At 35.7% G+C, this 18,099-nt stretch overlaps 1 protein-coding gene across 2 annotated transcripts in view; it reads left to right on the forward strand.

The window, feature by feature from the left end:
• ADGRL4 (adhesion G protein-coupled receptor L4) overlaps positions 1–18,099 on the forward strand; it is a 184,877-nt gene that overhangs the window by 75,831 nt on the left and 90,947 nt on the right. Inside the window, exons 4-9 of one of the 2 annotated variants that reach the window (XM_045291977.1) lie at positions 8,101–8,250; positions 8,842–8,912; positions 9,552–9,731; positions 9,837–10,020; positions 11,104–11,220; positions 17,039–17,241. In XM_045291977.1, the coding sequence (XP_045147912.1) occupies positions 8,101–8,250; positions 8,842–8,912; positions 9,552–9,731; positions 9,837–10,020; positions 11,104–11,220; positions 17,039–17,241 (905 nt within the window). The remainder of the gene's footprint in view (positions 1–8,100; positions 8,251–8,841; positions 8,913–9,551; positions 9,732–9,836; positions 10,021–11,103; positions 11,221–17,038; positions 17,242–18,099) is intronic. The other variant, XM_045291978.1, reaches the window with a different exon arrangement.

The raw sequence follows: 18,099 nt of genomic DNA on the forward strand, positions 1-18,099 counted from the left end.
GACTTTCCCAAGGGCAAATACATAGAAAGTAAGAGTGCCTCTTCTACGGTGTGCTTTAGAGCAATGTTTACTCCTTATAACAATGTTTCATTGCCTCCTTACCTATAAGATCATTTCAGATTTCCTTCTTAAAATTTCGAATAATATGTGTTAGCATTGAATTATTTGACCTCAACTTATTTACAACAATTAAATATTTAAATTTTTATTTGTAGTTTGAGTTAAACAATATTAGAAAGATCAATTATTAATAATAATTATAATTAAAGTTATATCTTATTTTAAAAGATATGATAAAATATTCTAAAGTTGACTAATTGTAGATGGGAAAAACAAGCATAACTTTAATGAGAAAGTAACAAGTGATTTACATTGTTTTGGAGTGTTTGCATTTAGTGCTATCCAGCGTTTAGTAAATAGTCCAGTAAATCAATATAAATATTGTATGTCAACTCTAACTGAAGGAATTACATAGTAATAGTTTCGCTTTCTTGAAGCTGAGTGAGAGTTATTTTGTCTTTTTCACATCTCTAAGGATTACTGGGACATAGCAACTTGAGGAAGTACTCATTCTTAATGTGTTTCCTCCAAACCTAGTTGTTCATGATGCTTCTATGGTTAAGAAAATGCAGCCTGTGAGTAGAACCAGGTAGCCACTGAAACCTAGACATGATAGCAAAAGTCTTCACATTAGTTTCTTTTTTTCCTCTTCATGAAGAATAACTCTTTTTAAATTAGGAGGTATGTTTAAATGTATTACAAAAACTAACTCACTGCCAGCGAGTCAATGCTGACTCATGGCTACCCTCTGAGTTTTTCAATGTTTATGGGAGTTCTAAGCCCAGTCTTTGTCCCACCCAGCAGCTACTGGTGTTTTGAAACTGCTGACAATGTGCATCGCAGCCCAATCCATAACCAGTACACCACTAGGGCTCACTACACAAGATTGCAAATAATCCTGATGGTGCACTGGTTAAGCATTTGACTCCTAACTGCTCCATAGGAGAAAGGCTTGGAGGTCTGCTCCCATTAAGTTTGTAGCTAAGAAAGCCCTATGAGACAGTTCACTTCACTATGAGCTGGAATGAACTCAACAAGACAGAACAACCACACAAGGTCACAGCGTAAATGAATACAAGCGTCAGGATTTGAATAAGGTATTCTAATTAGAAAATCAGAGTCCCTGGGTGATGCAAACAATTAACATACTCGGTAGCTAACTGTTAGCTTGGAGGCTCAAATCCATGAGGCACCTTGGAAGAAAGACCTGGCATTTTACATCAGATAAATGAGCCATTAAAAACTCAATGTCAGCATGGAGTAGGGTCTGAGGGGGCGGCAGTGGAGAGGTCTGAGGGGGCAGCCCCAATTCCAACTACGTAGACACCAGACCCTCCCCCCAGAAGAATTTATTTCAGAGGACAGCACTGAAGCTGCAGCTCAGGGAGAGGGACATGTCTGATCAGAGCACACAGGAGCAAATGAAGGGAGAGGAAGACAGAGTGGAGCACATCCTAACCCACCATGCCTGAAGGACGATATCCCGCTCTGAACAGCCAGTGCACAGAGTGGACCATATGGCTAATCCCACTATGAGACATGACATCCCTCCCTTACCCATAGCCCTACAGGGGACAACACTGGAGACACAGTGTAGGAATGGCTCCTGATCTGATCCCACCACACCAAGGCAAAACACTAAAGGCGTGGAACAGAACAGCAAGGGGAACAGAACAAAGAAGTCCCCAAGGAATACCAAAAATAGACTTGGGGGCCAGGTGATGGCGCCACATCACACTCGACCAGAAAACACTCCTAAAGGCCAGCAAACAGACCTTGAACTAACTACAAGATTTTCTTTTGTTGTTGTTGTTGTTTTGTCATTACTTGTTGTTGTTGTTTTTGTGCATGTTACTATCTCCCCAGGTATGTCTAAATAAAATAGACTGGATGAACAATCTGAAGGAGAAAACAATGGGACTGACAGCTCTGGGGAGACATAGAAGAGGGGGAGGTGGAGGGAAAGGAAGTAGTGTTATCAAACCCAGGGACAAGGGAACAACAACAGATCCAAATCAGTGGTGAAGAGGGTGTAGGATGCCTGGTAGGGCGTGACCAAGGGTAATGTAACCGAGAGGAATTACTGAAACCCTAATGAAGTCTGAACATGATAGTGGGACAAGAGGAGAGTGAAAGGAAATAGAGGAAAGAGCTAGAAGGCAAAGGGCATTTATAGAAGTCTAAGTAAAGGCATGTACATATGTAAATATATTTATATATGAGGATGGGGAAATAGCTCTATACGCATATATGTATAGGTTTAGTATTAAGGTAGCAGATGGACATTGGACCTCCATTCAAGTACTCCCTCAACGCAAGAATACTTTGTTTTATTAAACTGGTATTCCATGATGCTCACCTTCCCAACACAATTGCTGAAGACAATGCGGGTGCATAAGCAAATGTGGTGAAGAAAGCTGATGGTGCCTGGCTATCAAAAGATATACAGTAATGTCTGGGGTCTTAAAGGCTTGAAGGTACACAAGCGGCCATCAAGCTGAGAAGAAACTAAGCCCACATGGAAGAAGCACACCAGCCTGTGCGATCACGAAGTGTCGAAGGCATCAGGTATCAGGCATCAAAGAACAAAAAATGATATCATGTGAATGAGGGGGAGTGGAGAGTGGAGACCCAAAGCCCATCTGTAGGCAACTGGACATCCACTTATGGAAGGGTCACAGGGACAAGACAAACCAGTTAAGGTGCAGTGTGGCACCGATGAAACATACAACTTTCCTCTAGTTCCTAAATGCTTCCTCCCACACACTATCATGATCCCAATTCTACCTTACAAATCTGGCTAGACCAGAGGAAGTACACTGGTACAGATAGGAACTGGAAACACAGGGAATCCAGGGTGGATGATCCCTTCAGGACCAGTGGTGAGAGTGGCGATACCAGGAGGGTGGAGGGAAGGTGGGGTGGAAAGGGGCAACTGATTATAGGGATCTACATATAACCTCCTCCCTGGGGGACAGACAACAAAAACGTGGGTGAAGGGTGACGTTGGACAGTGTAAGACATGACAAAATAATAATAATTTATAAATTATCAAAGGTTCATGAGGGAGTGGAGAGTGGGGAGGGAGGGGCAAAAAATGAGATGATGCCAGGGGCTTAAGTGGAGAGGAAATGTTTTGAGAATGATGAGGGCAATGAATGTACAAATATGCTTTACACAATTTATGTATGTATGGATTGTGATAAGAGTTGTATGAGCCCCCGATAAAATGATTTTAAAAAAAAGAAGAAAACTCAATGAAGCACAGTTCTACTGTGACATGTGCAGGATCTCCCTGAGTTGTAATCAGATGAAGGGAAAATAGTAAATAATAAAACAAGTGCCCCTTTCTTGTAAAAAGGAAGACACAGTATATTTGTTAGACAATGAACAGTCAGGCCCTGCCAGTGATTAAAAAAGATTATGTGGATCTTGGTGAAGAATAGGAGTCATATTTATTTCGACAAATCAGTTTCATCCCATTTTATGTTTTTACATTTCCTGCTTCTCTCTACATTGCTCATTAGCAAAGGATCAGAGTGCAATATACTAAAGAGAGTAGGAACTTTTTGACTTAGTTTGCACACAGTCATGTAGGGTTACCACGCACCCCATTTTAAAGTTGTGTTTTAATTCAGTAACCTTGCTTCTGTATTTCAGCAAAATGTTGTAGAAACAAAATCACACCAGGCAAAAGTATGGAAAGCATTACTTTAATGAAGTATTAAGTTTTTAATATGTTACTTTGATGCAATGGTTAAAGTTTGAACCTTGACTCTTTTTTTTCTTTTCTTGTTTTACTATATCTGAAGTTGGAACATTAAAATAATTAGATAACTCTAATCTTAAATGCTAGTCTCCCCGGATTCCCACAAAACCCACTGTCAGTAAGTCAATTCCAACTTACAGTGTGCCTCTATGGGATTCCCAAGATTGTAAGTATTTATAGTTCAGAAGGTGCTGTCTTTCTCCTGTAGAGCGGCTGTTGGGTTTGAAACATAAATCTGTGGGTAGCGGTCCAACATGGTGCCGACAGTGCTCCTTAAGTCCCCAAATCGTACTTCTGTATTGTTTTTTAAAAATCCCTATATTGTCAAGCATTTGCCTGTGTGGCTCATAACAAACTCTGGGTAACATTGAGAAGAAAGGGTATCACAGAACACTTCGCTTTTCTCACGCAGAACAAGGGTATGAATAAATAGAACAAGGGAATACTGAATGCCTTTAAGTCAGAAGAAGTGTGCATCAGGGTGGATCCTTTTACCAGATTTATTAAATGTGTACCTTGAGAAATTGACCAATATGAAGAAAAAGATAGTATCAAGGTTAGAGGCAGTCTTATGAACAACGCTGCTTGCTGAAAGCAAGGAGAACGTGAAGCGTTTACTGACGAAGATCAAGGACTGGAGTCTTCAATACGTATTGCCATTCGGTGTGAGGAACGCTAAAATCCTCACAAATGCCCAACAGCAGCACCAGGATGAATGGGTAAAATAACCGAAATGCTTGAGGATTTCCGTTTGCTTGGATCCATAGCCAATGCCCATGGAGGCAGGAGTCAAGAAATCAAATGACGTACTGCAATAGGTAACTCTGCTTTACAAGATCCCTGTAAAGTGTTGTGAAGAAAGGATGTCACCCCAAAAGACTCATGATAGCTGACCCGTGCCTTGGTATTTCAACAGCCTCAGATACATGTGAAAGTGAGACTGAAGAAGAATCGATGTATTTGAATTATGACGTTTGTGAAGTGCATTGAAAGTATCATGGGTTGCCAGAATAACAAATTTGTCTTGGAAGAAGTACAACGGAGTACACCCTAGATGTGAGAATAGCTAGATTTCATCTCATGTTTGGGGCATGTGAACAGGAGAGACCAGTCTGGACAATGGCATTGTGCTCGGTAAGGTAGAAGGTCAGTGGAAAGGATGAAGGCCTTCAGTGAGAAGAATCGATCCAGTGGCCTGCAGTGCAGGGCTCCACCACAACAAGTGGCCCGCACTGCAGGGCTCCACCACAACAAGTGGCCCGCACTGCAGGGCTCCACCATAACAAGTGTCCCATAGTGCAGGGCTCCACCATAACAAGGGTGCCGAGGGAGCAGAACCAGACAGTCTTCTCCTCGGTACATAGGGGTGCTGTGCACCAGAACAGATTTGATGGCACCCAGCAGAAACAATGCTGTCACTTAATAAATTCAAGAGACAACATATCCTACTTGGTCCAGGACTGAAATGCTGTGATACCAACTAGCCAAGTGAGTGATGGTAGTAGGGGTTGAACTAGAGCAAAGACCCCAACAAAATCCCAAAGGGCGATGCCAGAGCACAAGAAAAGCCAACCTGCAATAGTTATGAGATCAAAGATAGGTACACTCTAAGATCAAAGTATAAGAAGTCGAAAGGAAATTGAGTTTTCAAGCTAAACATTTTATGTTGCTCAGAGACAGTATTTGGGATGAAGTTTCCAAGAAATCTTGCATATCTAAATAGGTTAGCATTTAGAGAAAAACAACACCAGATTTCATCATAACCATAAAAGGTATCTCAATCTAAAAACCGTGGTATATTTAAAGATTATGATAGCTTCCTTACTGATTAAATAAGTGGTATTTGTGATGCTCTGTGAGTCTTTTTGAGCCTTTATTGGAACTTTTTCACAGTGGAAATACACCATGCACTCCTTCTGCAGCATTCTTCTGAAAGGAAGAGTTCTGCTTTCCAATTTTTGTTTTTTTGTTTATATATTTACATGAAAAATAAGAACTTTAGCCTGTACTATGACCTGCATCCAACATCTAACCTACTCTGAAATGCTTTCTTTGATGCCTCTACATATACTGAGCCCACCGGTGACTGTCACCCCAACTCTCATTTTCCATTGTTTCCCTGGAAGGGTATTGCCAGGCAGCCTCCCTGGGAAGTGCCAAAAGTTAAAATTCATGCTTGACTGCTAACTGAACAATTCACTGTTTGACCAGTTGCCCCAGAGATAAAGTCAGAAGGAAGGCTTGGTGACATATTTCAGGAAAATTAGCCATTGGAAATCCTTGATGACAACTGAAGTCACACACATGAATGGCACACAGACATAACACAGAGAAATGAGATGAACGGACTTAGGGTGATTATCCTGTGTCTTTAAAAAGCAGTGCTCTTGGGATTCAGAAAAGCAGGGATGTGGAATACACAGTTAATAGAACATGGGCCTTCCGGGTTGGGCCCAACCGCCAAATGGCCCCTGAAAGCCAAGAACGGTAATTCCTCAAGTAAGGAAAAACCTTTCAAAAAACCGGCAAAAAAAGTAATTGGCCAACCCAAGTTTTGAAGCCGGGAACCTTAAAAATTTTCTCTGCCTTTATTGAATTTTTTAAATTGTCAAAATAGAAATAATTGTAGGTAAGGGAAGTGGCTGGATAGCATTTTTAATTGGACTTTGACAGATCTCCTCTCCTATTGATTTTACAGTAAAAGTTATTGTGTCACTGTGCATTTAAAATTACAGGTTTATTCATTAATCTAACGTAAAGTACCTCTCTGACCTCAGAGTCTGAGTTGGGAACACAAAATATCTTGGCACTATGTAAAGTAAGGATCTGGATGCCCTCATATCCTGACCTCCTTCCCAATACTGACACAGTGTTTATACTGAATCGTTTTAAAGCATATATTGCTGCATTTATTGAATTTATGAGAATGGGAATTTTAAACCTTCAGCTTTAATTGTGATTTAGAATACATGGATACAAAAAAATCTATGATTTAATTCTGTATAATTTGTTAATTTTTCTATGTTAGCTGAATATTAGGAACCATAGTAAACTAGACCTTGTAAAGAAGTAACAAGTTATGGTACATTTTTAAGTGAATTGGATCACATATTTTACTATAGCTTAGTTTGAAGGCTAATTTACAAGCAAAAAATTTGAAGCATTGGAGAAAAAATAAGCCAGTCCTTTTTCTTAATTTCCCAATTTATTGTTATTCTGAATCATTATAATCAATTTAGTTAAGAGTAGAAAATAAATCCACAAGGTCGGAAGTTCATAACCAACAGCTAGTCCGGAGGAGAAAAATGGGTTTTCTACTCCCGTAAAGAGTTACAGGCTCAGAAACTCACAAGAACAGTTCTACACTGCCCTGTCTGATCTTGATGAGTAGGTCTAGACTCAGTGACAGTGATTTGAAAACAAAGACAGGTGGAGTCCTTTTAAAATTGGTCTTTATTAAATTAGAACTGTTATAGATTGTGTTGTGTCCTTCCAAAAAAATATGTTTGAAGTCCAAGCCATTATAGATTTGGTTATAATTCCATTTTGGAAGAGTGTTTCTTTGTTATATTAATGAGAGGTTAGTGTATCGTGTGTCTTAAATCAGTGTCTTTTGAGATATAAAAGAGAAAAGTGAAGAGCCGGCAGAGAGATGCCAACCCACAGGAGGATACAGCAGGCACAAAAGTTCGGACACAAAGACCAGCCTCTGACGTAGAGAGTTTAAGAAAGCCTTCCAGTAGAGCCAGGACCCTGACTCAGGCTTTTGCTCCCTGAAAAAAAGAATTAAATAAAAAAGAAGTCTTACTTTTTGAAGCCCCCCACCTTGTGGTGACAATGGATAATTAAGATAACTACTAAAAGCTACATTTTTAATGATGCAAAATACTTTCATGTTATATATGTGTCTGTGTGTGTGATATGTGTTATATATATACATATATAATCATATTCAGAAAATAATTCAGGAATTTGGTCCATAAACAAGATGAGAACATGATATGGGAGACTAGCAGGAAATGGGGCGCTAACAACAACCAGGTGCAGAGAAGAAATGCCATGGAATAGATTGTAGTGATGGTTGTACAACTCTTAAGGGTATGATTGAACTACTGATATGTATGATATGCGTATTGTATGTTTGTGTATGTATTGTATGTCTTGTGTTCTTATAAAATTTGATATGAGGTCACTAATCATATGTAACATTTAACAACAAGGTAGCAGCTATGGGAGCACTTAGCAAACTTTAAAATTTTGAATATTCCCAGATATGGATGAATGCAGTGAATCAGTCACCTGTGGAGATCACGCAGTGTGTGAACACGTAGATGGGGGGTACAACTGCTCCTGTGAAGAAGGTTATCAGACGCCAACAGGAAATCTACAATTCAAACCTAACAGTGGCATTTACTGCCAAGGTAAATCATAGTACTAAAGTGCATGTGTTATCAAAGAACTAAGGGGACCTAGTGGCACCTAAAGCACTCAGCTGAAAATAAAAATGTGGCCATTCAAACCTATCAAGTGCTTCATGGGATTAAAATTGGGCAGCCTGTTTCTGTAGTTTGGAGCCTTGAAAACCCTGTGGGGCAGCTCTATCTACTCTGTCCTCTGGGATCACTGTGCTTTGGAATTGACTCCATAGCGACTCTCTATTAGCAAGCTAGATAAATTATGTCCTGCAGAATTATGAAGTATTAAAGAGGTGCACCATCTAAGGATTGTGTTTAGTTTCTATCAAGCTGAATTGAGAAAAGTAAGGACATGATTTTATTTACTTGAAGATGTAGCCAGCATGTTTTATTCAGTTTAACATATTTCTTAGATCTATAGTCTTATGCTGCCCATAAAATATTGCATATTCTAAAAAAATTGTAAGGAAAGAGAAGTGTTAAAGAATGTGTCTTTTTTAAATGTTTCCATAAAGATACAAAATTAATGGGGACTATAGGATAGGCTTAGTAAAACCTATTTTAAGAAACCAGGTAATCTATTTTCTCTTTCTACAGAAAACGTGAATTCAAGCTGCCATTTGGATAATGGTTGTATTGCTGCTAATATTAATAAAACCTTAACAAAAGTAAGTAGATGGGTTGAATTAAAAGATTATTTTACTTTTGAATTTTCATTTTAGTTAAGATCCTTCCAATAGTACATTTCAGAAGAACATTTTCAGAATCAGCATTTGACCTTCATGGATAGGGATCTAAGTATTTTATTGAATTGCAGATAAAATTAATTTGAAAATCTCCAAAGTATTGGGTGAGATCCTTGCATATATAATCTATGATACTTTTCCATTATTTGGTTTAATGGAAAATCCTTTTCAAAATGTTGATGAAAAATAGTAAAATTTCCTTGGACCTCAGGGAACTTCCCACATTTTAGGGAAATGGAGCTGAATACTGTTGGATTCTGTACTTCAAAGCGAATGTTTCAAAGAGCAAATAAAGTAGGAGATTCATAAAATTATTATGTGATTGAAAACTTGAATGTCAATAGACTTCAAATATCAGCTAATTAAAATTTCACTTTATATTATTATGAAAAATGTATCCTTGTTGATTAAAATCTAATCAAATTAACTAAAATTATGATTGATTGTTTTATACTAAAGCATATGAAGAAGCTTTAGAAGGGTTTTTGTTCTGTTTTTATTTTATTTTAAATGTGCAATACTTTATATTTGTTTTCTTTTTCTGGATGTATTTTTCCTCAGATTAAACCCATAAGAGAGCCTGTGGCTTTGCTACAAGAAGTTTATAGAAACTCTGTAACAAATCTTTCGCCAGTGGATATCATTACATATATAGAAATATTAGCTGAATCATCTACGTTTCTAGGTTACATAAAAAGCACTAATTCATCCAAGGACGCTCTTTCTAATTCAACCCTTACTGTAAGTCTGTTTATATTTCAATTTTAGAATCCGTTTTAACTCCAAAATCATCCTTGCATTAGTGTAATATTTCAACATTTTGAAAGATGTAATTTTTTTCTACAGGAATTTGTAAAGACTATGAATAATTTTGTTCAAAAGGATACATTTATAGTTTGGAATGAATTATCTCCAAATAGTAGAAGAATTCATCTTACTAAACTGATGCACACCGCTGAACAAGTAACTTTAAGCATTTGCCAGAATTTCAAAAAAATCACTCAATTCGATACTAACTCAAGCGACGTAGGTAAGAATCCAAGGTCAATTACAAAGCAATCCCCCACCCCCCCACAAATGAGTCATTCTAAAGCAAGGAGGAAAATTATTTCAAATACTTTTGATAATATTGAGCGTTTTATTTTTGTTTTCTCTCAGTGGAGAGATGACTGGTGATGATTAGCACATGAGTTATATGAGCATGGTAAGATAAAATGGATAAATATGTAAGTGCTTCCTCCTTCCTGCCATTTCTACCTTTTCCGGTTTCTGAACTGTTTAGCATTTAAATGCTCACAGTAGATTGCATTCTTGTCATTTTGAATCAATCATCTCAGGACTTGAGATCTAGCTTAACCACTGATAGCAACATACAGGTCTTCTAGATGTCATATATTTAAATGTATGTTTAGAAATTTTTCAGCACCTAATAATATGAAGCAATCAACATAGTAAATTGGAATCTGTCCTACTACATGCAACCTCATACATAAAACATTCATAATCTGGAATCAATTTGAGTTCTGAATAACAGTGTACATTTCTGAAATAATTTTCGCCTATGATACTAGTACATTCTTATGTTAGTGTCTTGCTATACAATACAGATATACTACAGTCGTAATCACATCTGGATTCTCCATTTATTCAAAGTTAAGGTTGCAAGCTTGTGAATAATATATAGGAGCCTTACATTTCTTGATGATATTGGTGCATGAAAGAGGTAAAATTCACAAGTAACAGAAGTAATCTCAAGAATTCAAGTCATTCTCTATTTAGTAAATATTATACCAGATACTATCTTCTAAGGTACTATAGTTGTAGTTTTTGTTTTATTAATTAGTATTTAAAGCTCCTCTGAGTATATCTTAATTATAGCCTTGCTTTAATTCAATCAATATTAAAACAAACCATGTGTGATGTGCTGAAACCCAAATTTAAGATTTTAGTCACAGTATTAAAATATAAATTATAATGCCCAAATATCTTCAGAGTATGCTCATACAACCTACTATAGAAAAAAAAACAAAGTACAATAAAAGTATCTCAAATTAAATAAATACATTTATTAAACTAATTTCAATGAATTTATTATTCTCATGGTTTGTTTCAGCTCTTGAAGTTTTCTTTTTTGAATCATATCAAATGGAACATCTCCATCCCCGAATGAACATGAATGGAGATTACATAAAGATATTCCCAAAGAGGAAAACAGCATACGAGTCAGGTGGTAAGAAGATCTTGACATTATCTTAGATACAGTATCTCTATTAATTTTCATAAAGTCTAATATGCATTTAATTATATTATATATATTATATCTGTGCTTTCCTATAAATAAAATACTTGAGTCTTTTATATATAACATTTTCATCATTGCCTTTGCTTGCTTTCTGATATAAATATGGGGGAAGATTTTTGCCTGAAAAGATCTTTGTACTTTTTATTTTACTATCAAGCTGTATAACTGACTGATATTTTCAAGACTCTTGCAAAAATACACCAAGAGACTTGATCATACTACTCCTTAGGCATCATGCACTGGAGCCTGTGATTTACATAACATGCTTTTAATATTCCTTCCACGATTGTCCTTCATATTCTTCATTGTGACACTAAACCTGTGGCTGTGTGAAAAAGACAGAGAAATAATGTTCCAAAAGACATATATTTATGGCTTAAGCTTAAGATTTTGCTTCTATTAGTCCTCATACTTTGAACAGAAAATTGTTCAACTTAACTAGAATGTGTATTAAATATACATATTCATCTACCTTCTAATTTTCTGGGTTTTCTGATATATTTTAGAAATACTAGTGATTTCTGATCTATATTTCACATATATAGAAAATATATATTTATTTATTTATGCACACACATTTTTTATATATATATATATAAATATATATATATATTTATATGTATTTATTTATTTATTTATACACACACATTTCCAATATATAACAGAAAACACAAATGCTGGCCAAAAAAGTAATAATTATATAAAGTTGTTTCTGAATTTATGGGTATTGAAACTGAGGAACAGAGATGCTATGGGACTTGCCTTCATGAGCATACTTAAATAATGCAAACCCAGAACTAGAAAAGAGAGAGAGTTAACCAAGAAATTAACCCCAAACAACTTTCCCTTATTCTTTGTTTGAGGCAAGTGAACAGCTACTATTTTAACCTAACCATTTCTCTGCTCTCTTAAATACAGTGCCTGCTGATAGGAGGGTTCTTTTAGTAGTTGTTATGGTAATAGAGGTAAAGGAAATATTACCCTGGAAATATATTAATTATAATTAATTTCTCAAAAAATGCAAGGATGATCATAAATATAAATAAAATATATTATGCAGATTGGTTCATGTATAGATGGGCACATTTTCAGAAAAGGTGTGTCATTCATCATTGCTACATATTCATCCTCAAAAAAATGTCTTTTACTCTTTTACAGCAGTGATAGGAGATTTTTGTCCTAATACATCTATATTGTCTTGTTAATTTGTTCTTATTATATGATCTTAAATTGCAAGAAACACTAGTGTAGCCATAAAACAAAGCAAATATCAATGAGGCCTTATCAGCATGGTTCCTACTTGATGACATCATGTGCTAATTAACCAGATTCACTTTGAACATCTAGGAACAGATCCAAAGAGTGTGTTCAACTATGGGAATTTCAAAAACAATTTGAATAAGGCTTAACAATTGGGGAATGGGAGTTGGGCAGGACATTGAAAATATCTATTATAGTGGCATGTCAACACCATTCGAATTAGTATCTCAAAGAGATGCTGCTGAATCTATTGTCACTGCTGTAGTTAATAATCCGCTGCAAACCCTGACATATGAAAGAGATGATCATAACAATATTTGAGAAGGCAGTGTGAAGAGACTTGCTTTCTCAAGTTTCACAGTCTAATCAACCCACTCAACTGTGTTCACATGTTATTACTCATTTTGTCATAAAATACATGTATTAATGAAAATCTGAAAACTGTAATTAGTAGCAAATTTTAGGAGGTTCATAGAGGCCCAAGGGACTTACAATCCTTCTGTTTGACTGAATTAGATGAATGAGGGACAAGAGTTGAGAATGAAAACAGGAAGATCCAATGTTTTAAACTATACTTATAATAAAAAGATAATAAACTTTAGTTTGCATGTTGTGCTTATTTTTTTAAGTTGCTTATGGAATTGGAATAATATTATGATGAAAATAGAACACTGTAGAAAGACCTAATGAACAGGTGCAAGTCAGTTACTCTCAAGTGAAAATAGCAAGACAGCAGTTGGCCAACAATGATTTTCTTAGGAGTTGTAATTCATTGTAGATTTTATTTTGTATTCTCTCTATAACTTACTTAGCATACTGGTTTGCAATAAGTAAATGCTTGCATCTGAAATCTCTTCATTGAATTGAAGGCTACAATAGTCTTAGTCCTAAGATAGCTATGGTAGCATTAACAGATGTACAAGAGAACAGAAGGCAAATGTAGATAAATAAATCACGAGGAAGGGTTGATGATGAGATGATAAGAAATTACCCTGCACGTTTTCACTCTCGAATCCACTGCCGTTGAGTTGCTTCTGGCTTGAAAGACCCAGCAGACAGAGCAGAACAGCTACATAGTTTGGTTTTGTTTTTCCAAACAGTTTTATCGGCATACGATTCACATATCATACAATCAGATCAAGAAGAGTTGTACAGTCATAACCACAATCAGTTTTAGAACACTCTCTTCATTCTTGTCCTCATCATTTTTAGCTCTCCATTTCCCCGTCTACCTTGCCATACCCCTAAGGAACCATTAATTTAGTAAAGTCTCTATAGATTGACTTTTCTGCATTTTGTATACAGAAGAAAAAAACTAACTAGCATGACAAAGTATAACAGATAAAACTATAGAAAAGATATTTTAAAAAACATTACAAACTAGAACAAATTTAAATGTATCATAAAGAAAACCAAATGATAGTGTGCTAAGTTTTCACCTAGCTGCATCCGCAACAATCTCCTTCCAATGCTTTCTGCAAGTTCGCAAGGCTATGCCCATCCCTGGTCAGAGGTGGTTTAAGCCACGTGTATCCTCCCCCTTTTTATACAACTGAAACAACTTTTAAATGGATATAAAAGGAGGTCAAATGACAAGATAATGCATTTTGAACTAACTACTTCTGCCATAATCACTTTAAAACCCTCTCTGTCTGATAACAGGACTACTTACATCCCTCAAATATGATCAAAGGGGATTCACCAAGGCTTAATCCATATGGGGACCCTGCAAATGGATTTTAGGCTTCCAATGTCATCCATAGCCTTCTGCAAACCAGGTGTTCACAATTTTATCTCTGATGCCATTCCCTCCTTTAGATTTATACTATATTATTTACAATACTTGGATCACACAGGCTGGACTGCTTCTTCCATGTGGACTTAGTTGATGCCTCACTTAGGGGTCTGTTTGTTTAAAAAACAAGCTTTTAAGACTCCAGAAGCAATTCTTTCTGATAGCCAGGCACCATCTAGTTTCTTCACCACACTTTGCTATGGAACTCATATCTTCAGTAATCAAGCATCAAGCATATATAGTTTCTTTGAGGCTGTAAATATTAATGTAAGCAGGCAGCTTCAACTTTCTACTCTGGAGTGGCTGGTTGTTTTGCACCACGGACCTTTTGGTTAGCAGCCCAGTGCTTAAACTATTATGCCACTGTGCAAAAGGACCCATTTTAGCCCCTAATGAGTTTTTAAATGTAGTTCAGTGAAGAAGGTGTAAAACTGATTAGATAATAAAAAATATATATCAGGACTAGAATTAATGAGAAATAATTTGAAATTAAAGAAAATAAAAATGATGAGAATGGACACATACTGAAATAACATTCAGAAAACAGGTGAAAAAGGAAATTTGGGAACACATACAATATTCCATGTGACATTAACCACCCCACTTAGTCACAGTCAAAATTTGATGTTAGATTTGTTTTTGGTTTTTTCTTTTAGAAAGGATGACAATCAGTGATCAGTAGATTAAAAAATAAAAAAAACCCACTAACTTTGGAGCTTCATTTGCTTTTCAGTGCCTCTTGTTAGGACCTTCTGAAAAACCATTGTCCATGTGTGCACTAGCTCATCCTCTGGACCAGATCCGGTTAACCTGAAGGTTTTCAGGTCTGCTTCAGGCCCCGGTTTTATAATCTCATGGAATCATCATAATTTCACCATTTCAATCATCATGTTACACTGACTTCAGTTTTTTTCTGTGTTATATGTTTTCTAGACTGTCGATTCAGGGGGAAAATGTAGGTAATGTAAAAATGTACGTAATGTATGTAAAGTAATTTCAGCAAACCCCTAAGTAATGTCTCACATGATGCTTTTTCAGATTTAAGATACAATAACATAAACAAACGACACACACTCACAATTCTATCTCTTGTAGCCATCAATATTTACCACTATGATATCAAATCTATGGATGATTCCAGACTATACAGTATTTCTTTGTTTTGTACAATATTATCAATATTTGTATTTATTATTTTAGTTAATGTATGCTTATTATATTATTTTCTGCGATCACAAATTTAAGGGAACAACACCATGGTAGAACTATTCCTGAGTTATTTCAGTGCCCAACTACCAAAAATAAAACAAACAAACCCAGAATGTCTAGTTAATAAGTATAACAATCAATATAGAAAGAACTCTCTTATCTAACATCTACTTGTATCTCAACCCATCCTAATAAGTGGGTATAGTGAAGAGTGAGTGCTAGCTTCCCTTTTTTAAGCGGGGAATCTAAATTTCTAAATATGTAATTGATTTACCTGCAGGCCTCAGGTACGATTAGTGACGTAAAGCAGAACTTTTAAATCCTAACGTCAATTGTGAATATAAAGTCTTAATTTCAGTGCATATAATTGAGTGCCATGAGCACAAGGGAACAGGACATAACAACAGAACATTTTGCAATAACAGATCCATTGAGTTGCTTAATATTAGTGATATCCAGCTGCCACAAACCTGAGACAATTTGTGATTCCATTTCTAGCACTATTGTGTTCAGGTTCAAAAAGAAAATAATCACACTGTACTCAGTGCTGAGAAGTTGGCATTCCAGGTGTTGAATTGTATGCTGATGTACTTGCATTTGATGAGTGTTTGTATGCAAGGAGGAGGCAAATAACTGGTTACCCTACAAAGTCATTATTTATTACCCAAAGATTGGATGTCATCAGTATTAACTAGGATCCATTTCAATGACATGAGGTTAAATTCAACAACATTTTAATAACTTATTCTTTAACTCTGAGCCCTTTTTTTTCTTTTAAGTTAGAAGCGCACTGCTTATTGTAGTGGTTTTATTTTATGTATTAATTTGTGAATAAAAACAATTGTTCTTCTAAGAACCAAAGAATATTTTATCATATAAACTGGCAAATGTTTTCTTCAACTCAAAACTTGTTTAGACACTCAGCTCATTTTCTCTATATTTGAACACAGAGCAGTGGTTCTCAGCCTTCCTAACGCCATGACCCTTTTACAGTTCCTCATGTTGTGGTGACCCGCCCCCCAATCATAAAATTATTTTCGCTGCTACTTCATAATTGCAATTTTGCTACTGTTATGAAACAGGCAACCCCTGTGAAAGGGTCGTTCAACCCCCAAAGGGGTCGCGACCCACAGGTTGAGAATCACTGACATAGAAGAACTAACCCAGAATTTTATCTTTTGATTGAATACACTTCACACCCTAGTTCTCAGTCAGAAAATAATTTGGGGGGCTAAATAGTTTGTGCAGAGCGGTGTCTTCAATCTATGACAAGTTTATCTGGATAGGGTTCAGAGATGATAAGTCTTAATATGAGCTGATGATGTAGGTATGGCCTGATTTTGACCCACATTTTAGGAATGTTTTTCTTTTTATGGTTTCTTTAGAGTATAAGCTTGTCTAGTGAATTCTAAATTGTATATTGACAGTAAATACACACTAATTTTATAAGCATTTTACTGTATTCATGTCTTTGATTGATAGGCAATGCTACAGTGGCATTTTTATATTATAAAAGTATCGGACCCTTGCTGTCATCATCTGACAACTTATTGGAGCCTCAAAATTATGATAACTCTGAAGATGGAGAAAGAGTCATCTCTTCAGTAATTTCTGTGTCAATGAGCTCAAATCCACCCACATTTTATGAACTTGAAAGCATTGCATTTACATTAAGTCACACAAGGGTAAGTTTCTTTTCAGATGGCTGTTAGTTATAATTGTGATATATTCAGAGAAGTGAGTTCTGTGTTTGTGTGCTACTTCCATTGCATATGATGTCCAGAAGATCTTAGCAATATATATATAGTAAACATTGAAATAAAGAAATAATGTGGTTTCAACTATTTAAAAAAAACTATTTCATAATTTAAATGGTCTTGAAACTTTCTAATGAATATCATAGAATTTCATACATTTGACTCTAAAATTAAGCTGTAGTTTTAGTTTTACATTTAAGTGCATTATTTCTTCTAAAAAGTTCCATACATTCAATGAATGAGCTTAGCAAAATAAGGATCACAATATAGTACCAATGAGGTAAATATCACCTGTGAAATGAGGGAGGTATTTGAATAGTAATTTTAATTTAATATAAAAATTTCAATAAGTTAGATATTGATTTATTTTAATCAGTACTTCATTATAGAAAAGTTCAAGCATTACTGAATGTACAAGAGCATTTTTTGAAGAAATTAACTGAAACCTTTTCACTTTTATCTTTATTTAAACTCATATGTAATTAAAACTATGCATACACACAAATGATAAGTAACTCCTTTTTTATATTCCTAGAAATGTATGAGGAAGTTTGAAATTGATCATTATTTTCTATCTATTTATTGTTGATGATTTCTTTAGTATCAATATAATTTGAGTAAATGGTGGAAGTACCTCAAATTCCTTTTGGAGAACCTTGAAATTGTCCAATTAGCCCAATCACTGTCCTCTTAACCTCAGTCTAGCTACACTGTGTGACATTGCTTTTGTTTCTGCCTCCTTATTTTCTTCTACTATTTATGTTCCATTTTCTTGTTTAATAATTT

The sequence above is a fragment of the Echinops telfairi genome, unplaced genomic scaffold, assembly GCF_000313985.2.
Source record: "Echinops telfairi isolate 266 unplaced genomic scaffold, ASM31398v2 ScPeMD7_443;HRSCAF=831, whole genome shotgun sequence".
NCBI classification, from domain to species: Eukaryota; Metazoa; Chordata; class Mammalia; order Afrosoricida; family Tenrecidae; genus Echinops; species Echinops telfairi.